The sequence below is a fragment of the Capricornis sumatraensis genome, chromosome 16 (genome assembly GCF_032405125.1).
Source record: "Capricornis sumatraensis isolate serow.1 chromosome 16, serow.2, whole genome shotgun sequence".
In the NCBI taxonomy this organism is placed as follows: domain Eukaryota; kingdom Metazoa; phylum Chordata; class Mammalia; order Artiodactyla; family Bovidae; genus Capricornis; species Capricornis sumatraensis.
The window spans coordinates 59,596,625-59,621,151 of record NC_091084.1 but is presented as its reverse complement, the minus strand read 5'-3'; the positions used below and the strand labels follow the sequence as shown (position 1 = coordinate 59,621,151).

Sequence of the window (24,527 nt, the reverse complement as noted above, 5' to 3'; positions counted from 1 at the left end):
TCTCTTATTCATTCTTTGAGTCATAGATCAAGTACCATGTCGTCAGTGATGGGATTTCATCGCTATTGGATGTATTTATGGTATTTTATGGAGCCTGGTATGCTACAGTCCATGGGGTTGCAAAGAGTTGGACATGACCAAGTGACTAAACACAGCACAGCACAGCATACTACATCTATACAGCCCTTACCACTTTGATGATTTTATATTAATTTTTGTGATTAGTTAACTACCATCGTTATTCCTTGCTAGACTGTGAGTGTATTTTACTCACTTTTGTTTCTTTGCCTATTTCAGTACTTGCATCATAACTGAATAAATCAGAAATGCATACTTATGTATAAAAAGTAATGTGAATTATGAATTATTTTCAACAATTTGTTAAAGAATCCTTTACCATGGGAACTCTGTAAATAAGAACATTAAGAGCACATTGATTTTAGTATCTGGAATAGATGATAAACTTTTCCATTTCAATAGACTTTGACTATTTTGAATAGCTCAGTTTAAAAATGCAGGATTCAAATGATAAGAGATTTTACTATTTATCAAAAGCATTCTGGGCTAATACTATAATAAACACAATTGAATTCAAATATAAGTTTTATGAAACATCCTCTGTGAAGGCTATTAGAGCAATTCTACATTTTTAGTTTGTAATATATGAAAACATGGCACATATCATACTGAAAAATCTCTTTAAAACAATGACACTATAATTCAGATTTACATTTATCAGTGTAACACATTTTTAAAATAATAATACCTGTATTTGAGAAAGCTATTCCCAAGAAGAAAAATTAAAATAAATTCCATGATCATTATTAACTATTTGAATCATAGACAGTCTATTGCAAATCTGAATATCTAAATTCAGAAATTTGGGCATGCAGATATAATTATAATCTCTCTTTTCACAACTTGATTTTACATACACATATTCTCCTCTTCTTTTAAAAAATTTCCTGGTTAAAGAAAGGATTTAACCAGAATTTAACCATTTCAAAAGTCAAATATATTGCTAAGATAAACATACTGTTCCAGTTTTGAGGTACTGCTGCTCCTTGAATTGAGCTTTCTATGTCATGTTAATATTTTTACATTTTCTTTTTGAGGGAAAAAAAGAGCTAAAGACCCGCTAATCCACACACACACACACACACACACACACACATATATATATATATATAACTTCATAAATCCCACACTTTCTTACATTAGGTTGTCCAGGAATATCACATGAGAAACTGTGAGGAAAATCTTGAAGGACTAGATGATGAAAACTTTCTCATAATTTGATAGCTGCTCTAAGCTTGGCAGAGCGTCCTCTGGGGTTATCCTGTACATCTTGATCTTCTGGAGTAAGTACCTTCTTGTGCATCAATTTCCACATTAAAGGGGCCTTTCGTGTAGAGACGCCTTCCTTGTTTTCCTGATATGAATCCAACTGGGATTTTTGTATCACCTTCTGTCTAGCACTTAGGTTAAACCTTTCTGTCATGCTTATCCCAAGCAGGAATCGTTTGATGATGCGATCCTCCAGTGAATGGAAGGAGAGGGCAACGAGGTGACCACCAGGTCTCAGAAACTTCTGAGCTGTCCTCAGTCCCGTGTAAAGCTCATTGAGCTCATTGTTCACAAATATGCGAAAAGCTTGAAAAGTCTTTGTAGCTATATGGGTGGATCGCTGTAGCACATCTTTTCGTGCATAAAGAGCAGAGGGAGGAAATGCACCTACAGACAGATTTTGTTAAAACAAGAAAAGAGGACAAATGGGTCACATTAATATTTTCAACTGTAAATTTACCGGGTTGTGTTTTTTATATATTTAAGGAATTGTTTCCTTAGAAAATTGTGTCATTTCATCCATATTTCTCCATTTTATTTCCAAGCATTCCATCAAAGTTTAAAACTATTGTGTCAGTAACATCTTTCAGAACTCTTAAGGCTAACTGTAGTCAAACAAGAACAGAGAAAGACAAAAGGCTGAATAAATATTTGATGAAATAATAATGAAAAACTTACTAACTTTGATGAAAAATGTTAACTCAGCTAAAAAAGTTCAATGATCTCAAATAGAATAAACACAGAAAACTGCACCTAGACACATCATAATTAAACTACTACAAGCTGACGATCGTAATAAAAACTTTGAATACAATAAAGAAAAAAAATACTAGAACAAAACTCAAATTGTCGAGGGGGAAAAAAAGCTGTCTTCCAAGAAAATTATTTTAAAGCCATTCTTCAAAATTAAGGTTCAAAGACATTCCAAATGAATTTTAAAAATGAGAGAGTTCATTGCTAATAGCTTTAAATTCAAGAAATGCAAAAGCCAATACTTCAGTCTGAAATAACATCAGGTGAAGACTGAGAGAGAAGATAATGAAAATATGAATGATATATGAAGATAAGAAATATGTTTAATTTCTTAAAAGACAGGACTATCTTTCTGTCATTCTTAATTTCATTAAAACTCAGGACTGTAAGTAAAATTATAACAATATTCTAGGGTTTATAATATAGATATAAATATATTGTATATGACAGCAGAAGCACAAAGGATGCACAGAGTACATAAGTGAAACTACACTATCACAAGGTTCTTGTGTTTTACGGGAATTTAAAGTTGCAGATTGTGGTCTCTAAAACACTCAATAAAAATAATGCAAAGAAATAAAGCCAATAAATTAATAGAGAATAAAAATAATCCACAACATATTTTAACATAAAAGAAGGGAGAAAAACAGGAAAATAAAAATGAGGCAAAGAGAAAACAAATATGAAAAATGGAAGACAATATATCCAAATATAAAAATAGTCACATTAAATATAAATGTACTAAACATGAATAAAAATGTAGAGACTGTATGACTGAAAACTAGCAAGACCTAATTATACACTGTCATTGTCAAGACCTAATTATACATTATACCTAATTAATTATATAATTATACATTATAGAAATGTATATTAAATTTAAAAATACAAATAAAAATAAGCAAATAACTGTGAAAAAGTATATCATGTAGAGAGTAAGCATAAAATAGCCCGAGAGACTATATTACCATTAGACAAATAAACTTCTAAAATGGAGAATTGCTGTGCTGTGCTGTGCTGTGCTTAGGTGCCCAGTTGTGTCTGGGCATGAAGTCCAACAGACTGTGTCACTAGTCTGACTCTTTGTGACCCCATTGACTGTAGCCCACCAGGTTCCTGTCTATGAGGATTTTCCAGGCAAGAATACTGGAGTGGGTTGCCATGCCCTCTTCCAGGGGATCTTCCCAATCCAGGGATCAAACCCAAGTCTCCACATTGCAGGCAGATTCTTTATCACCTAAGCCACCAGGGAGAATTGCTAGACCCCAAAATAAACATTTCCTATCGAGAAAATAATCAAAAGAGCAGTAAGGTACAATTACAAAAGCATATGCGCCAAATAACATAGCTCCAAAATTTTACACCTCTAAGAAAAATGACCCACATTTATATATGCAATTGTATTTTGACCAAATGTCAAGTTAATTCAATGCAGAAAGAACAGATTTTCAATGAAAGTGATTATATGTACAAAATAAAATGAACTTCAACCCTTACACCTCACCATACACAAAACTTAATTCAAAATGGATCATGAACCTAAGAGCAAATACTAAAACCATAAAATATACATCTGACAAAACTCTCTTATTCACATATAAGGGAATCTCACAACTTAATAATAGTACATATTTTAGTAATCTGTAACTCTGGTAATAAAGTACATTAAAACACATCTGATTAATCATTTTAGGAAACTGGATTAGAGAGGGGACAAATAATATTTTATATGTATTTCAGAGCTGAGAACCTGGCCATCTGACATTAACCAAATCAGTGTTATGTGTTCACTTTTCCCTCCACAAAATCTACTTCATTGAAAGGCTGGAAACATTAGATACTAGGGAATTTATCTTCCAACAACCAAGTCTCTCAAAAACAAAAGTCAAAGTTGAGGAGGGAGTTCAACTTCTTTCCCTTTGATATTCAATTTCTCCATTTTCCAGGGCAAGAGTTTTAGTCACTGGGCAATGTGTTTCAAAACATTCTAAGGATCTCAACAAACATGCATGACTTAGAACTTGAACTTAGAGAATGCTTCAGGAAGGCTGCATTCCTGAAGACCTTAAGTGATTCAAACCTTGCCGAATTCAACACTAATTTTTTCAAAGGGGAAATGTAATATAAAATATGTTTTAATATACATGGATTTTAATGTAAAATAGGAGGCAAACATTCATGGAACACATAGATCAAGAAATGCTGTAGGATATTTCTGCTTCAAGGCTTAAGTTTTTTTTTTCTTAGCATCTCTAATATTTTGTAGAAATTAAACTATGGCTCAACATGGTAACTGCTTAGCTTTCCTTGTATTTTATCACATTTTAAAGATAAATATTTGAGGATGTGGTTTTTTAACAGAGCCCACCATGCCTAGATATGTGTTAACTAAATAGAGGAAATGACAGAAAGGAGAAAGCTTAATTAATACTTTGTTGATATTATCATTAGATACATTTTTGAAAGCTAATAAAAAAAGGAAACGCTAAAATAATGAAGTATGTCTGAAATCTCCATGAAAGTGAAAGTTGCTTGGTCGTATCCAACTCTTTGAATTCTCCAGGCCAGAATATTGGGATGGGTAGTGGTTCCCTTCTCCAGGGGATATTCCCAACCCAGGGATCAAACCCAGGTCTCCTGCATTGCAGGCGGATTCTTTACCAGCTGAGCCACAAGGGAAGCCCAGGAAAACTGGAGTGGGTTCCAGCATTGGTTCATTTGATATGAAAAAATATGGTAGGCATTTTTGTTTACCAGCTAAAATGGTACCTTCTTGTATCATAATTATAGTTTACAATTCATGTAGCCAGCTAGATATAGAACTATGAGATTTCTGACTAATTATTTTAATTGAAGAAATCTGTTTTTATTTCAAAGTATTCAGACAAAGTGACTTTATTAATAAATTATGCAATCTCAAGTTTATATAATTCATGTTCACATTAAGTTCATTCAACCTACATATGAATCTGGAGCTCACAAATTAACACCAATGTAACCAGATAAGCTTGTCTTTATAAGGTCTAATTAGGCCTTGTCACTATCAGATCATGGAGAAAGAAAATAAGAGATTTCATTTATATTTAGGAATGGATGATCCTGAAGATAATAGGATAACTAGATTTCATGAAGCTTTCCTTCTGGTGTTTACTTCTGCATAGGGAATTCTAACCTGGACTATGTCCACTGGGTTTCCTGAGTAGGATTCCTAGGAGTGGTCCTGTCAGCCTCCCCAAGTTGCATTTTTAGGGAGATGACAAGGGACTGCAATGGACGATGTGTGGTTTTGTGGAGCTTTTTAGTGCTGCTCTGGGGATCAAAGACACTATATCCTCTCTTCCTTTATACTGGCACTTTTGTGTCTGTAATTATGGGAGGAGAGGCTGACGATGCAGATTGTGTAAAATGAAATAAAAAAGAAACAAAAGTGTATAAAATACAATATGGTAATGGAAATTAAAACAGTAAAAACAAAACATCAACTGTTAATGTTACAAACAGACAAAAATATAAGAAAAGACAAGCCTACTATCAAGAATTAAACAAGGTTCTCTGTCTGAATTTGAAAGTTAAAGGACAATCAGTAAATGTCCTGTGCTTCTGAGGTAGCAAAAACGATTTCCTTGTGAGAGTCATTAGTCAGACAGTAACTCTGCTACAGAGTCCTCTTAAGTATGCATAGACTAGGTAGGAACAGTTGCCTACAAATAATCAGGAAAAAAGATTCAAAAGCTATATTAGAACCAAGGTCTACCTATGAGCTGGACTAATTCAGACCATAGGAAGAAAAATATTAGTGATACCTGCTCCCTAACTCTGAGGAGCTGGCTGTTTTGCAATCTTTCTTCACTGCTTTCTCATCTCCCATATCCTGTTATCAGAAATAGAAACTGGTCTCTCTGTTTTTCCATTTCCTGAGTTTAATCACAGAGTCTTGTATGGCTAATTCATTTGATTAAGGCATAGAGCAGCTAACACAGAAAATATGGACTCAAGCACAATCTGGGTCATTTGGATTGGTACTGAGAGAAAATCTCCCTTTTCTATTTTATGGTCCATCAATGGATTCACTTAACACAAAGCCAATGTATGTTAGTTCTAAATTGGAAGAGATGTGCTTACCCTTCGTGGAGCACTTATCACACTACTGTAATTACTAGTTTACTTGTCTGTCTCACTCGACTCCAGTCTCCTTCTGAACAGGAATTATTTCATGTTAACTCTTATATTCCTCCTGCTTAATAGAGACACTTATGATTGCTAATCCTGACTGTACATCAGAGTCACCTGTGGAGCTTTTGAAAAAATAAAGATGCCTGGCTGAAGTCCACACCTATTCAAGCAATTTCAGGGGTTTATTACACAGGAATCAGTACTTTAAAAAAGCTTCAAAGAGGATTTTGATTTGCAGCCAAGATTAAAAACTACTGTAGTAGACACTCGGTAAATGTTTGTTAAAAAGATAATGAATAGATAATGAACAAAAAATATGGGCAAATGAATAAAAATCTAGGACCATAACTACAAACAGTTTTATTCACATCACTGGATGAATAAACAAAAAGTATAACATTCAGTCACATCAATAAGTGACTAAATAAAGAACATAATATTCCTAGAGAAAACATTATGAATAGAATTTTAATGATGTCATGAAACAAATCCCATTCTATAACCTACTTTTTGGCCAAATGTGATTGTGGGTACTAAATTATGATTTTAATGAAACAACTGAACTCTTACATTTGCTAAAAATTTCATCGTCTGAATACAACTGCATGCATGTATTTAATGATATCTGATACAGACTGGGAATGTCCTTAATATTGTTTGCACATGCAGGGGATCACTTGCAAATAATTTGAAACTGAGGCCCTGCAAACAGAAAGACCTTTATTATCTGAAATGAGCAACTGTGCAGAGTGAAATTTATTTTTGCATATTTTCTTTTACAGATTAATATAAGACATGAGAATATCTTGGTAAGATTTGCAAGTTTACTTAAAAATTTTCATTCAACACTCCAATAGTTTAAGTTCAAGATTTCCCCCCAAAATTAATGCATAAATATTATTGAGATTTTAAGTTAACTTTAATTCACTTAACATCTCTGAAATCCTAAACCACAAGTTTTCTCAATTTTTCAAAAGAGCAGAAATGTTTTCCTCCTAATACTTTAAAATAGCAAAATTATGTCAATAAAACAGACTACAAAAAGAAATTAAAAGATAATATACATTTAATACCAAGTTCCAGATGTTCAACCTGGATTTAGAAAAGGCAGAGGAACCAGAGATCAAATTGCCAACATCCACTGGATCATGGAAAAAGCACAAGAGTTCCAGAAAAATATCTACTTCTGCTTTATTGACTATGCCAAAGCCTTTGATTGTGTGGATCACAACAAACTCTGGAAAATTCTTAAAGAGATGGAAATATCAGACCACCTGACCTGCCTCTTGAGAAATGTGTATGCAGGTCAGGAAGCAACAGTTAGAACTGGACATGGAACAACAGACTGGTTCCAAATAGGAAAAGGAGTATGTCAAGGCTTATATTGTCACCTTGCTTATTTAACTTATATGCAGAGTACATCATGAGAAACGCTGGGCTGGATGAAGTACAAGCTGGAATCAAGATTGCCGGGAGAAATATCAATAACCTCAGATATACAGATGACACCACCCTTATGGCAGAAAGTGAAGAGGAACTAAAGAGCCTCTTGATGAAAGTGAAAGAGGAGAGTGAAAAAGTTGGCTTAAAGCTCAACATTCAAAAAACAAAGAACATGGCATCTGGTCCCATCACTTCATGGCAAATAGATGGGGAAACAGTGGAAACAGTGTCAGACTTTATTTTCTTGGGCTCCAAAATCACTGCAGATGGTGACTGCAGCCATGCAATTAAAAGATGCTTATGCCTTGGAAGAAAAGCTATGACCAGCCTAGACAGCATATTAAAAAGCAAAGACATTACTTTGCCAACAAAGGTCCATCTAGTCAAGGCTATGGTTTTTCCAGTAGTTATGTTTGCATGTGAGAGTTGGACTATAAAGAAAGCTGAGCGCTGAAGAACTGATACTTTTGATCTGTGGGGTTGGAGGAAAAGACTCTTGAGGTTCCCTTGGACTGCAAGGAGATCCAACCAGCCCATCCTAAAGGATGGAGTATTCATCCTAAATATTCATTGGAAGGACTGTTGCTGAAGCTGAAACTCCAATACTTTGGCCACCTGATGCGAAGAACTGACTCATTTGAAAAGACCCCAATGCTGGGCAAAACTGAAGGCAGGAGAAGGGGAAAACAGAGGATGAGATGGTTGGATGGTATCATTGACTCAATGGACATGAGTTGAGTAAACTCTGGGAGTTGGCGATGGACAGGGAGGCCTGGCGTGTTGCCGTCCATGGGCTTGCAAAGAGTCAGACACGACTGTGTGACTGAATTCTACTGAACTGAACACTTAAAAAAATGTATATTTAAGAATAAATGAACATTAAATCCACTAAGGGATAACAAATTCTAATTTCGGTATAACTTCTAGACACTATTTGGCACTTACATCTCTCACAGTAAAGTAGGGAAAATTCATACCATAAGAGATTGACCCTAGCTATTCAAGAAAATGGTTGAAGTGTTCTGCCTCATTAGAGGTACGTATTCTCACATTCCAGATCAGGTTTGTCTGCAGTGATATTTTAAATTCCTGACAGTTTCATATCCTTATTCTTTTCTTCTTCTCATATCAGCAACTTCTGGTGGCTTTTTATCTTTATCTGGAATGCATCCATAACCCCACCATTTCATGCCAATTCCACTGCCCTCACCCCAGTGCCAGCCATCATCATCTTTTCCACACAGTTATTGGCAGATCTTTTGCATACAAAAATTCAATGTCATTCCACAGTTCAACACTTTTAGGGTCTTTCTATCACATGTAATGGGAACTGAAGTTCTTACTGTGGCTAAATATTCCTATGTCATATACAACTTCTGCTTCTCACCACCCCCATTTTTCCAAACTCTGTATTCTTAACTAATACATGAAGTGTTCCAGACTGGGTCCTCTGACTTGTACCAAGAATACCTGTCTGCCAACATATACCTGGATGGGTAGCTCCCTACTTTATTCAGGTCTCTTAAACATTGTAGCATTAGAAAAGAAGGAAAATAGCACCTTGTCACTGGAGTTTACTTAGATGGTTTTATTATTTTTTTCAAAATATCAGGGATAAATATTTGTTCACCATCTGTTTTCCTCCATTAGAATATATACTCAGTAAAAACAGAGACTTTGTTTATTGCTATAAATCTTTTACACCAAAAACAGTTAGTAGATTGAAAGAATGGTTGAATTTACACTTTGAAGTTATACACACAGTCATTGTTAGAAAAAAATATGTTGTATATGAAGTAAACTGTTAATGTCACTACTCAAATTCCATACAAGAAGTAATCAAGATGTATACTTTCTAACATTTTCTTAATAGATATATGATACTTTTTATATAAATGTAAATATTTATAAAGAGAATGATCTATACAGTATGTGCAAGTTTCTGTTTACCTGCCTTACTTTTAAAAATAATTTCAGTTGCCTAGACACATTATGGTCCATTTTGTCTGTTCATTTAACAAAAGCTTGTACTGTCAAGAACAGTACCTAACTGGGAATGGTAATTAAGATAGAGGGAATCTCTACGCTGGTAGAGCTCAAATTGCCAACACAGCAGGAATATTAGGGATGTTTTCTATTTTTACTATCACACACACACACAAATGCTGCAGTAAAATGTGAGCCGCACATTCAAAAATTCTATACAGCAGAAAAACTACAAAAAAAGGCAATCATGATCTGGGGAAAATACTTCAGTTCAGTTCAGTCGCTCAGTCGTGTCTGACTCTTTGCAACCCCCATGGACCGAGGCACACCAGGCCTCCCTGTCCTTTACAAACTCCCGGAGTTTACCCAAACTCATGTCCATTGAGTAGTGATGTCATCTAACCATCTCATCCTCTGTCGTCCCCTTCTCCTCCTGCCCTCAATCTTTCCCAGCATCAGGGTCTTTTCAAATGAGTCAGCTCTTCATATCAGGTGGCCAAATATTGGAATTTCAGCTTCAACATCAGTCCTTCCAGTGAACACCCAGGACTGATCTCCTTTAGGATGGACTAGCTGGATCTCCTTGCAGTCCAAGGAACTCTCAAGAGTCTTCTCCAATACCTCAGTTCAAAAGCATCAATTATTTGGTGCTCAGCTTTCTTTACAGTCCAACTCTCACATCCATACATGACCACTGGAAAAACCATAGCCTTGACTAGACGGACCTTTGTTGGCAAAGTAATGTCTCTGCTTTTTAATATGCTGTCTAGGTTTGTCATAACTTTCCCTCCAAGGAGTAAGCATCTTTCAATTTCATGGCTGCAGTCACCATCTGCAGTGATTTTGGAGCCCAAGAAAATAAAGTCTGACACTGTTTCCCCATCTATTTCCTATGAAGTGATGGGACCAGATGCCATGATCTTTGTTTTCTGAATGTTGAGCTTTAAGCCAACTTTTTCACTCTCACTTTCATCAAGAGGCTCTTTAGTTCTTCGCTTTCTGCCATAGGGGTGGTGTCATCTGCATATCTGAGCTTGTTGATATTTCTCCTGGCAATCTTGATTCCAGCTTGTGCTTCATTCAGCCCAGCATTTCTCATGATCTACTCTTCATATAAGTTAAATAAGCAGGGTGACAATATACATCATTGACGTATTGCTTTTCCTATTTGGAACCAGTCTGTCGTTCTATGTCCAGTTCTAACTGTTGCTTCCTGACCTGCATACAGGTTTCTCAAGTGGCAGGTCAGGTCATCTGGTATTCCCATCTCTTTCAGAATTTTCCAGAGTTTATTGTGATTCACACAGTCAAAGGTTTTGGCATAGTTAATAGAGCAGAAACAGATGTTTTTCTGGAACTCTCTTGCTTTTTCGATGATCCAGCGGATGCTGGCAATTTGATATCTGGTTCTTCTTCTGCCTTTTCTAAATCCAGCTTGACCATCTGGAAGTTCACAGTTCATGTATTGCTGAAGCCTGGCTTGGAGAATTTTGAGCATTATTTTGCTAGCCTGTGAGATGAGTGAAAAATACTTGTAACTAAATGTGAACTTGTGATAATATACCTGTAGAATTAGTTAGGTAAAAACTGTTTATGCCCATCTAAATTTGAATAAATACTTCTAAATTTACTGTCTAAATATCAATAGATTGTGTCAATTTACTTCCACCAATAGTATTTGTGAGAGTCTTGCTCCCCACATCCTCAATTAGTACTGACACTATCACTTTTTGTAACCTTGATCAGTCTGCTACTGCTGCTAAGTCAGTTCAGTCGTGTCCGACTCTATGCGACCCCATAGATGGCAGCCCACAAGGCTTCCCCATCCCTAGGATTCTCCAGGCAAGAACACTGGAGCGGGTTGCCATTTCCTTCTCCAATGCATGAAAGTGAAAAGTGCAAGTGAAGTTGCTCAGTCGTGTCCGACACTTAGCGTCCCCATGGACTGTAGCCCACCAGGATCCTCTGTCCATGGGATTTTCCAAGCAAGAGTACTGGAGTGGGGTGCCATTGTGATACCTTATAGCTGTTTTAATTTGCACTTCTTTTGCTATTAGTAGAAGTAGGAATCTTCTCAAATCTAATGACCATTTGATTTTCACTATGAAGTCTATGAACAAACTCTTAATGTGATGTTGCTTTTTTCTTTACTGATTTGGAAGAACTGCTTATGAAATAATGACATTAACCCTTTGCCTCTCTATTTAGTTGCAAAGAATGTTCCTGGATTGTGACTGTCTTTACAGTTTATGGATTTTTTTCTATAGACTTGTCTTCATGTCTTTTAGATTCTGTCAAGTTTAGGAAGGCTTTCTTTACTCCAAGATTATAGCTATAATCAACTGTGTTTTTCTGGTTTTCTTTCTGCATCTAAGTATTTGATACACAAGCAGTTGAAGTTTTAGTATAATATGAAGAAGAGATCTAACTTTATTTTTTTAAAAACTATATAGCTAATAGCCCTGAAAGAGCATATTATTTCCTTACTCATTTGAAGTACTGCTTTGATCAAATACTACATTTTTAGATACAAATAGATCTGCCTCTGGATTCTCAATTGTGTTTCACTGATGTATTTCTCTATTTTTCTGCTAATATCACATTATTACTATTTAAAAAAAATTTTCCAGGATATTGGACTTTCAGGTAGAGTAAGTCCCTCTTCTCCATACCATTATCTTTCTTTTCAAAAATTTTATTGGTATTTTCACTTATTATTCCAAATTAAATTTAGAAATAATAAAGCATATAGTGATAAACACTTTGCTTGGAATTGCAGTAAATATCTCAACTGATTTGGATAAAATTTATATTATCATATCAAACAATCCATCTATGGAACATAATGAAGTCGTTCCGTCGTGTACAACTCTTTGCGACCCATGGACTGTAGCCCACCAAGCTCCTCCGTCCATGGGATTCTCCAGGCTAGAATACTGGAGTGGGTTGCCATTTCCTTCTCCAGGGGATCTTCCCGACCCAGGGATCAAACCCAGGTCTCCCACATTGCAGGCAGACGCTTTAACCTCTGCACCACCAGGGAAGCCATGGAACATAGTATTTCCATTAATATTTTATATATCCTTCATTAAATTTAAATAGGTGTCTTTACCTAAGTCATGGCCAGGCTATTTGTAAGTAGTGTGTTTACACATACACATTTTAATAATTCCTATGGAAAAGCATTAGAAATGATATTAGATGAAGATGACATGATGTAATAGAAATAGTGCTAAACTTGAGAAAGGAAAAACTAGGTTCAGTGATCAGGTATTTTACATTTTTATGACTGTTTAATGTGGGGCAATAACACAACTTCTGAGTTTGTTTCTCCATTAGAAGAGATGATAACACTTTTCACAGGATTATCCTAAAAATCAAGTAAAGAAAATACTCAGGAGCACCTAGTGCATACTTGGTATGAAGTAGTCACTTTATGAATGTGAAAGTGATTTCACACATTTATTTACTTTTCTCAGTTGTAAAATGGAGTGATGAGAGGATTTGATATGTTAATTTGAGGCTCCAAACTAATTTTACTTTCATCCTGAACTAATAGCAGAGTAGGTGGGATAGAGGGCTGTTGAAAACCCTTGAAGCATCTGAGTAATGCTTATTGGATTTAGGCATTAGAATAAAACATTTGGCATCTGGCATTTGAAGTTACAATTTTCCTTATGTAAAAATTAATGGTACACTTCTAAGTTAACATATTATGGCATTCTAAGTGCATCAATTTTTTCCTCTGTTCTTTTTTTTATTACTGCCCTATTAATAGTTCTCATGGAACATTTTTATGCACAAGTTATCTGCTTTCTTAAGCATAGTTACTCAAAGATAAAGGAGGTGGTAGAGGGAGGGAGTGGAAGGAGGACCTTGACTCTCATTTTTCAAGCTGCTGTGCTGGGGAATAGTAATCTCATAAACTGTAGCATTTGCACCCCAACCAAACACCAAGGTGTCTGTTGTCTCACAAGTCTAAGAAACCCAGCACTAATTATACTCTTTTCTTGGAGATCCACAATACCCTCTAGCATGGTAAAGCTCTGAAGGTAACCATATAACTTTGTTTACCTAGGATGTCCAAACTTTTTTAAACAACTTTTAATTTTTAATAACAACTATTTATTCCACAGACTTCCCTAGTGGCTCAGACGGTAAAGAATCTGCCTGCAATGTGGGAGACCAGGGTTCAATCCCTGGGTTGGGAAGATCCCCCAGAGGAGGGCATGGCAATCCACTCCAGTATTCTTGCCTGGAGAATTCTTATGAACACAGGACCCTGGTAGGCTACAGTCCATGGGGTCACAAAGGGTTGGACATGACTGAATGACTAAGCACATCTATTCCACAGAACTCCTTTGCTGGGTAACACACTTGGGAAAATACTGAAAACAGGTTTTGTGTTAATCCTTTCTAAATATCTTAATTATGCTGTTAAATTCCTATAATAATTCTGAGAGGTAAGAAATAAATATCCCTATTGCCATTTAAAGGTGAAAGACAAAAGAGTTATGTGTACCTTTCCAAGTTCACAAGAGTCAAATGAGAACTCAGGTCTTTTTTAATAAGAAGTCCACTCCAACACTCCCTTTTTTGTAATACAGAATGAACTAACTTGCCCAGAAGAAAGGCATAACATTTCTGGCTAGTTCATCTAAGAAGCACATTCTGAAAAACCCAGATTAGCATTAATTCATCTAAAAAAACCACACCCTTTATTTTATTATATATGTAATTTTTAAAATTTCTTTAAAATGTTCTTGAGTTTTGAAGTGTGCCCAAAACAAGGTAACAATTTTCAGACTGTATATAACTAAACCATCTCATCTCCTTTTTCCTGATAAGCCTTTAAGGAAGTTAAGATTAAATCACATGGTTTAGAGTGATTTCCAGAAGCTCTGATTCCATGTTTCTGGTGTTTTATATAACAACCTCATTTTCTGGGAGAAAATGAGTGTGGAATCTTTACTCTAAGCCTGAATAGCCTTTTACTGAGAGATGTTGTAATGGAACCCAAATCACTTTGCATCAAGTTGCAAGAGTTTGGCTTTCTCTCCACATTTCCCTTGGGGAGATGTGCATTGTCAAGACTAAAGACTGCGCATCTGGCAAAGGCAGCAACTGCCCTGGTTTCTTACCCTGGGAACGGTAATGAATACCTTTGGCTTTTGTCCTTTTTGTTCCATTGAAAACAATATATTGTTAGCTTAGGTTATTAGACTGTGCATTTTTCTGTTTTTCATCAGCTTTCTTGATGGTGAGTTTAAAAAAGAAACAGTTGCTATTGCTGCCATTATCAAAAGACTTTGGGGCAGGTACTGATTACATGGTTTTTTTTTAATAAATATTAATAATTTTATTAGTATATAGTGTGATCAATAAAGTTAGTAAGATGAAAAAAAACAAACAAGGAGGGAATAGTATTATTGTCTTAGTGGAGGAATCTGAGATATTTTTAGAGAGCTTATAATGTTATTGTGTAAAGCCATATTTGATGTGATTACACGTTTTTGATTAAGAATCTAGACTCATCCAATGAAGTACATACTGGGCTTTTCCTGACTCACTTGCTAGGAAGGGGGCCCTTTACAGTTGTTTTTATGTTCGAAAAATGAATGGTTAAAATTTTTCAGCTAAGCAAAATGAGGGTGGACAAGCTTGTGTATAATTAGGAATAAAGGGCTCAGGTGGCTAATATCTTGGGGAATTAAACCAAGATCCTTAAAATTTTTTTTTTCTTTAAAGCTTCTTGAGAAATGGTGAAAGAAGACTGAAAGATTTTCCTATACATTTGTTAATATGCATTTCTTGTAAATACACAATTTTAGTGATGACAAGGTACTGCTCCTTGCTCTCATTCTCAGCCTAGACTGACCTTTTCCCTCTTCTTACAGTTTTTCTGTGCATGTGTATGCTCAGTTGCTCAGCTGTGTCTGACTTTTTGCGACCCCATGGACTGTAGATGTCAGGCTCCTCTGTCTATGGGATTTCTCAGGCAAGAATACTGGAATGGGTTAGCCATTTCCTTCACCAGGGGATCTTTCTGAACCAGGGATCGAACCTGCATCTCTTGCACTGGCAAGTGGATTGTTTACCACTGAGCCACCTGGGAAGCCCACAGCTTATGTCTACTCATCCGTAATACTCATTGAAGTGCAATCTTCTCGAGAAAGTTTTTGTAGTGACCTTATTAATATATATTTTTATCAAAAATGTATTTTTTATTTTTATATATTTACTACTCTATACTATTTACCTATTAACCCCTTCTAGGTTGTAAAAGGAGAAGGCAATGGCACCCCACTCCAGTACTCTTGCCTGGAAAATCCCATGGACAGAGGAGCCTGGTAGGCTGCAGTGTATGGGGTCGCTAAGAGTCGGACATGACTGAGCGACTTCACTTTCACTTTTCACTTTCATGCATTGGAGGAGGAAAATGGCAACCCACTCCAGTGTTTTTGCCTGGAGAATCACAGGGACAGGGGAGCCTGGTGGGCTGCCGTCTATGGCGTCACAGAGTTGGACACGACTGAAGCGACTTAGCAGCAGCAGCAGCAGCAGGTTGTAAAAAGTCCAAAAACTTTTTGTATTTTCCTTATATCCCCAGGCCCAGGCTTAGGGCCTGGTGTATGGTAGGTGGCAAAGGGGAAAATCCACTAAATAAGAAATAATCTTCCAGTCCCAAAGATCAAGATGTACCATAAATGGTATGCTGAAGGTAGACAATCATAAAATCCCTGAAATCTTTGTAAGATGTTGTATATACATGCAGATTTATGTGAAAATACTTCAGGGTTTCTATCAAAGGCTCAAATATACCAGTGACTCCAAAGTAGGCAAATTCTTGGTGAAAACATATTGAGGATACTGGGTTTTTAGCTTACAACTCACCACTTTTAATAATACCACCAAATAATCCTTTGCATTTATCTAGTTTTGGTTTGTTACATTTTTCTTTAACTCCAGGAATATTACCACTTAGCACCACCAGAAGTGTTGTTAAAAATCCCCTTTATGCATGACAGCAGACATTGGAAACTACAGCAGTGAATATTCAGTCTTCCTCTGACTCACAAGGAATTTCATATTAAAAGTAAGAGAAAACCTTGCTTAGTAACAGGCTGCACGACGTATAATAATAGAACACAATTTGTATGTGGAAGTGGTAAGATAGATTTCATTCATAAAAAACACCATGCTTCTGGCTAGATAAATGACTTGAGGTCCTAGAGAAAAATTATCATTTTTAGTTCTGGGATACCCTTATGCTACTTATACTTTTTAAAATTTGATACATTCACATGTTCAAATGTATTGAGATTTTTAAGCTTGTGAATGAAATTAACAATGTGCTGTGGTTGTCAACGTGATGCATTGCAATTCCCCCTGAGTGGTAGGGTTTGGAAATTAATTCAGCTCTTGCACCTGTTTGCCAGCATTCGTCTGTTGAATTTCCATCACATTTAATAAGTCTCGGTGACGCAACTTGTGTCCTTTTGCCTGGGCTCCTTTAATATAGTGTTAAATTCTCACTCATCTGAAATTTAAGTAATATTACAAATTTGAAATTGTTAATTAAAATCTGTGAACCTCAGTGGTTCTGGATAAAATTGGCTTTACTCAGTGAGGTTCTTCTGAAACTTCTGCAGAGGCTCATCTAATCCCCAACTCCTACTAGGTTAAATCTGATGACAACATGATCTCACTATGGGTGGTGGAGTCTTACAAATCCTCATACAATTGGGAAAAAAAGTTATAGGCTTGAACAAAAAAGGTAACAAAGAACATTACCCACTGAGATGAAATAAAAGAGATGGCTCAGAATTAATTTAAAAGAATATCAATTGCTTGAGACACAGACGTAGAGAACAGACTTGTAGACACAGTAGGAGAAGGAGAGGATGGGATAAATTGAGAGAGTAGCATGGAAACATATACGTTACCATATGTAAAATAGATAGCCAGCGGGAATTTGCTGTGTGACAGGGAGCTCAACCCAGTGCTCTGTGACAACCTAGAGGGGTGGGATGGGGTAAGAGATGGGAGGGAGATTCAAGAAGGAAGAAACATATGTATACCTGTGGCTGGTTCATGTTGATGTATGACAGAAACTAGCACAATATTGTAAGGCAATTCAGTTCAGTTCAGTTCAGTTCAGTCGCTCAGTCGTGTCCAACTCTGGGACCCCATGAATCGCAGCACGCCAGGCCTCCCTCTCCATCACCATCTCCCGGAGTTCACTCAGACTCACATCCATCGAGTCAGTGATGCCATCCATCCATCTCATCCTCTGTCGTCCCCTTCTCCTCCTGCCCCCAATCCCTCCCAGCATCAGGGTCTTTTCAAATGAGTCAACTCTTCACATGAGGTGGCCAAAGTACTGGAGCTTCAGCTTCAGCATCATTCCCTCCAAAGAAATCCCAGGGCTGATCTCCTTCAGAATGGACTGGTTGGATCTCCTTGCAGTCCAAGGGACTCTCAAGAATCTTCTCCAACACCACAGTTCGAAAGCATCAATTCTTCGGCGCTCAGCTTTCTTCACAGTCCAACTCTCACATCCATACATGACCACTGGAAAAACCATAGCCTTGACTAGATGGATGTTTGTTGGCAAATTAATGTCTCTGCTTTTGAATATGCTATCTAGGGTGGTCATAACTTTTCTTCCAAGGAGTAAGCGTCTTTTAATTTCATGGCTGAAGTCACCATCTACAGTGATTTTGGAGCCCCCCAAAATAAAGTCTGACACTGTTTCCACTGTTTCCCCATCTATTCGCCATGAAGTGATGGGACCAGATGCCATGATCTTCGTTTTCTGAATGTTGAGCTTTAAGCCAACTTTTTCACTCTCCTCTTTCACTTTCATCAAGAGGCTTTTTAGTTCCTCTTCACTTTCTGCCATAAGGATGGTGTCATCTGCATATCTGAGGTTATAGATATTTCTCTCGGCAATCTTGATTCCAGCTTGTGCTTCTTCCAGCCCAGCATTTCTCATGATGTACTCTGCATAGAAGTTAAATAAGCAGGGTGACGATATACAGCCTTGACGTACTCCTTTTCCTATTTGGAACCAGTATGTTGTTCCATGTCCAGTTCTAACTGTTGCTTCCTGACCTGCATACAGATTTCTCAAGAGGCAGGTTAGGTGGTCTGGTATTCCCATCTCTTTCAGAATTTTCCTCAGGTTATTGTGATCCACACAGTCAAAAGCTTTGGCATAGTCAATAAAGCAGAAATAGATGTTTTTCTGGAACTCTCTTGCTTTTTCCATGATCCAGAGGATGTTGACAATTTGATCTCTGGTCCTCTGCCTTTTCTAAAATCAGCTTGAACATCTGGAAGTTCACGGTTCACGTATTGCTATCACGGTAATCCAAGTCTATGCCCCAACCAGTAACACTGAAAAAGCTAAAGTTGAACAGTTCTATGAAGACCTACAAGACTTTTTAGAGCTAACACCCCCAAAAGATGTCCTTTTCATTATAGGGGACTGGAATGCAAAAGTAGGAAGTCAAGAAACACCTGGAGTAACAGGCAAATTTGGCCTTGGAATGCAGAATGAAGCAGGGCAAAGACTAATAGAGTTTTGCCAAGAAAATGCACTGGACATAGCAAACACCCTCTTCCAACAACACAAGAGAAGACTCTACACATGGACATCACCAGATGGTCAACACCAAAATCAGATTGATTATACTCTTTGCAGCCAAAGATGGAGAAGCTCTATACAGTCAACAAAAACAAGACCAGGAGCTGACTGTGGCTCAGAACATGAACTCCTTATTGTCAAATTCAGACATAAATTGAAGAAAGTAGGGAAAACCACTAGACCATTCGGGTATGACCTAAATCAAATCCCTTATGATTATACAGTGGAAGTAAGGCAATTAGCCTCCAATAAAAATTTTTTTTTAAAAGAATATCAAATTAAAGGATGGATATTCACACATTATTTTTCAATAAAACTAATTCTATCCTACCTATGTCTTAAGATATTTAGCACAGATGGGATAATTTAAACTGAATCATGATTCCTATCATTTACTTAGATAGTCAATATTAAATTTACTTATTGTATCTTCAAGCCAGGGTTGAGGACTATTTGCTAGGTCCTGTGAACACAAAGCAGAAGTCTACACAGGAGTTTTGGCATATTAAAGACCCATAATAAGATTCTTCATTTGAACCTTTAGGAGTAGTCTATAGGGCAAGCAGTACTACTCTGATTTGAGCTGGACACATTTCCCAGACTTGGGAGATGGTGGCAGGAAAAGATATTTGACAATGCCCTCTTTTTCTTGTGAGGTCAGTATATATGCATAATTAATCCTCATGCTCCAACGTAAAGTTGGTTGCCCTCCTGTAGCATACTTAACCTGCAATCGAACACTTCTCAACTGTATTGCAATTATTAAAAAAAAAATTATTGCTCCCACTGAAATATAAGCTTCCAAAGTATGTCAGGATTGTGTGTTACTTCCAGAAGGCAGGGATTATGTTTTCGTCATTTTTCTCATAACAGGCTTATTGAAAGACTAATAGACTATCTTACTGAATTAAAGAATAGATGACAAAATTCTCCAAAGGCCTATAGCACATAGATTTTAGTTAAAACATAGATTATAAGTATCTGCTTTTTTCCCCTACCATATCAAAATTTAATACTGAACTCAGCCCCTGACCCAAACTTTTATTTTCTGCCTGCTTTAGCCTACCATATTGTTCCAGGAGCAGTGCTTTGGATAATGTTCAGTGAAGGCTACTGATTTCTAGAAGGATGTATGTTCATTTTGAAAAACAATGCTTCAAGGACTCAAGGTATGTGTGTGTATGTGTGTGAGTGTGTGTGTGTGTGTGTGTGTTGATGCCATTAATCTCACTTAGGGGATTTAGCCTAGAAAGGAAATATTCCTTGCTGATCCAAAATCCCTTAAATGTGCATAAAAATATTTCCTGTAGAGCTTCCAAAAGGAGGTAAGTCAAATACCTAATAATGAATATAGGATTAAATAAACTATGGTATTTTGTATTGACTAGTATATTAGCATAAAAATAAGTAACATAATAAAACATTAAGTGAATAAACTCCAAAGTTATATACTTTCAATCATTTCAACTCAAAAAATGTGAGAATAAATAAAAACAAAGAGATAATTTGCCAAATTATATATATGTTGTGATGGTAGAGTAGTAGTAAAGGTTTTTAAAACTTTCACTTGAATTTCTTAATGTTGTATGACTTAAATGAAGATGCTTTTATAATAGAGAAAATTTTCTTTTTTTTTTTGGCCATGTGGGATCTTAGTTCCTCGACCAGGGATCATCCTGCAATGGAAGCACAGAGTTTTAAGGAGGTCTGTATATTAGAGAAAATTTTACATTATCTCTGTGATCATGAATTTTAATCACTTTTACATGTATTTGTGAAGAAGATTCTATCAACAACTAGATAAAAGTAAATTCCTCATATTGATTAGTTTTTGTCAAATTCTATCATATGCCTAGCACATGGCTAGGTAGTTTTAAAATATAATTTCTAATCATCACAATAATCTTATAAGTTAGGAAGTATCTTTATCTTAGAGAGGATTAGAATAATTGTATAACTTGTGCAATTTCACACCTCTAGTAAACAGCAGGGCTAAAATTTGAATCCGAGTTTTTGTGCAATTCCAAAATGAATTTCTTTTTCCATTACTCAGTGATACAACAGAATGAAGAGTTGTGAACCCTGACTAATAATGCAAATATGCAAGCAGTATAGCAAGACAAGCAACCTGGCTTTTAATTTAAATTGATCATCAAAGTCCATGTTAATCTAAAGAGCACAGGGATGAAGTCAACAATGAAAATATCCTACCTGTTAGATGATCATTCTGTTTCAACTTCTGAGATAGGTACCTGAGGCACATAGGCCTCGAGATTAATGCTTTCTAGAGGACTTTACATAAATGCTAACATTCTTTTTTTTTTTTTAATAAGAAAACGTAGTACCTTCAAATCATTACCATGATACTGTCTCTAAAACAGTTCACTGAATAATAATAATTAGGCATCAGAGATCTTCACTCAACAATAATAATTTATATTGTTTTTAATAATCATCACATTCTCTCATTGGAAGGACTGACGCTGACGCTAAAGCTCCAACACTTTAATGCGAAGAGACGAATTACTGGAAAGGACCCTGATGCTGGGAAAGACTGAGGGCAGGAGAAGAGGGCAACAGATGATGAGACGGTTGGATGCCATCACCAACTCAATAGACATTAGTTTGAGCAAACTCTGGGAGACAGTGAAGGACAAGGAAGCCTAGTGTGCTGCAGCCCATGGGGTGGCAAAGAATTGGACATGACTTAGTGACTAAACAACAACAACAATAACATTCTTTAAAATCCAAGCCTAGAGCTAATTATATCAGGGCTAGCTTGTCACCTTGTTAATGAGATTCTGATGCATCCTGAATGAATTGGCTGTCAGCCCATCTTTAGAGTTCTTTGATGTGATGAAGAAAAGGGGGGGAGGTGGGGGGGAAGGTAAAGTAACAGCAGGAAATGTTTTCAACAAAAAAGGAATGTTTTCTCCACTCTTGGTCTTTTTTAACATTGTTTCTCAAGCTTCAGGTTCCTAGCTTGTTGACTGTCATGTCCCTGCCTGCTGACATCTTAAAAATCCCGTCAAAAAGTGAGACACCTGCTGCATGTGTAGGAAATCTCTACTGGTGAATCCATTACAAAATTTTTTACAGCATTTGTTCTATTCATTCAAATGCATTTCATCATTCAATAACCTGCTTACTCACTCATTTTTATGTGTTCATTCAACAAAAGTAAAAAAAAAAAAGTCTACTAAGGATCAGTCTTCATTTAGTAGTTAAAATATATTGCCTGCTTCAGTTACCCAAGAATTCTGTAAGGTAGTTGCTATAATTCATATCTTCAGATTCAGTTGAGTTCAGTTGAGTCGCTCAGTCATGTCAGACTCTTTGCAACCCCATGAATTGTAGCACGCCAGGCCTCTCTGTCCATCGCCAACTCCCGGAGTTTATGCAAACTCATGTCCATCGAGTTGGTGATGCCATACAGCTATCTCATTCTCTGTCGTCCCCTTCTCCTTCTGCCTCCAATCCCTCCCAGTATCAGGGTCTTTTCCAATGAATCAACTCTTTGCATGTGGTGGCCAAAGTATTGGAGTTTCAGCTTCATCATCAGTCCTTCCAATGAACACCCAGGACTGATCTTTAGAATGGACTGGTTGGATTTCCTTGCAGTCCAAGGGACTCTCAAGAGTCTTCTCCAACACCACAGTTCAAAAGCATCAATTCTTCGGTGCTCAGCTTTCTTCACAGTCCAACTTTCACATCCATATATGACCACTGGAAAAACCATAGCCTTGACTAGATGGACCTTTGTTGGCAAAGTAATGTCTCTGCTTTTTAATATGCTATCTGAGTTGGACAAGACTGAGCGACTTCACTTTCACTTTTTACTTTCATGCATTGGAGAAGAAAATGGCAACCCACTCCAGTGTTCTTGCCCGGAGAATCCCAGGGTTGGCGGAGCCTGGTGGGCTGCCATCTATGGGGTCGTACAGAGTCGGACATGACTGAAGTGTCTTGAGCTGAAGCGACCTGAGCAGCAGCAGCAGCAACAGCAGCAGCAGGTTGGTCATAACTTTCCTTCCAAGGAGTAAGCGTCTTTTAATTTCATGGCTGCAATCACCATCTGCAGTGATTTTGGAGCCCAAAAAAATGAAGTCTGACACTGTTTCTGCTGTTTCCCCATTTATTTCCCATGAAGTGATGGGACCAGATGCCATGATCTTCGTTTTCTGAATGATGAGCTTTAAGCCAACTTTTTCACTCTCCTCTTTCACTTTCATTAAGAGGCTTTTTAGTTCCTCTTCACTTTCTGCCATAAGGATGGTGTCATCTGCATATCTGAGGTTATTGATATTTCTCTCGGCAATCTTGATTCCAGATTGTGCTTCTTCCAGCCCAGCGTTTCTCATGATGTGTTCTGCATATAAGTTAAACAGGCAGGGTGACAATATATAGCCTTGACGTACTCCTTTTCCTATTTGGAACCAGTCTGTTGTTCCATGTCCAGTTCTAACTTGCTTCCTGACCTGCATATAGGTTTCTCAAGAGGCAGGTTAGGTGGTCTGGTATTCCCATCTTTTTCAGAATTTTCCAGTTTATTGTGATTAACACAGTCAAAGGCTTTGGCATAGTCAATAAATAGCAGAAAACAACAGAATGGGAATGCCTAGAGATCTCCTCAAGAAAATTAGAGATACCAAGGGAACATTTCATGCAAAGATGGGCTCGATAAAGGATAGAAATGGTATGGACCTAACAGAAGCAGAAGCTATTAAGAAGAGGTGGCAAGCATACATAGAAGAACTGTAAAAAAAGATCTTCATGACCCAGATAATCACGATGGTGTGATCACTCACCTAGAGCCAGACATCCTGCAATGTGAAGTCAAGTGGGCCTCAGGAAGCATCACTACGAACAAAGCTAGTGGAGGTGATGGAATTCCAGTTGAGCTATTTCAAATCCTGAAAGATGATGCTGTGAAAGTGCTGCACTCAATATGCCAGCAAATGTGGAAAACTCAGCAGTGGCCACAGGACTGGAAAAGGTCAGTTTTTATTCCAATCCCAAAGAAAGGCAATGCCAAAGAATGCTCAAACTACCGCACAATTGCATACATCTTACACACTAGTAAAATAATGCTCAAAATTCTCCAAGCCAGGCTTCAGTAATACGTGAACCATGAACTTCCAGATGTTCAAGCTGGTTTTAGAAAAGGCAGAGG

At 36.9% G+C, this 24,527-nt stretch overlaps 1 protein-coding gene across 1 annotated transcript in view; it reads right to left on the bottom strand.

Moving 5' to 3' along the window:
* Window positions 1-1,288: 1,288 nt before the first annotated feature.
* METTL15 (methyltransferase 15, mitochondrial 12S rRNA N4-cytidine) overlaps window positions 1,289-24,527 on the bottom strand; it is a 226,166-nt gene continuing 202,927 nt past the window's right edge. The window contains exon 6 of the mRNA XM_068989359.1: window positions 1,289-1,734. Coding sequence (XP_068845460.1) covers window positions 1,289-1,734 — 446 coding nt within the window. The remainder of the gene's footprint in view (window positions 1,735-24,527) is intronic.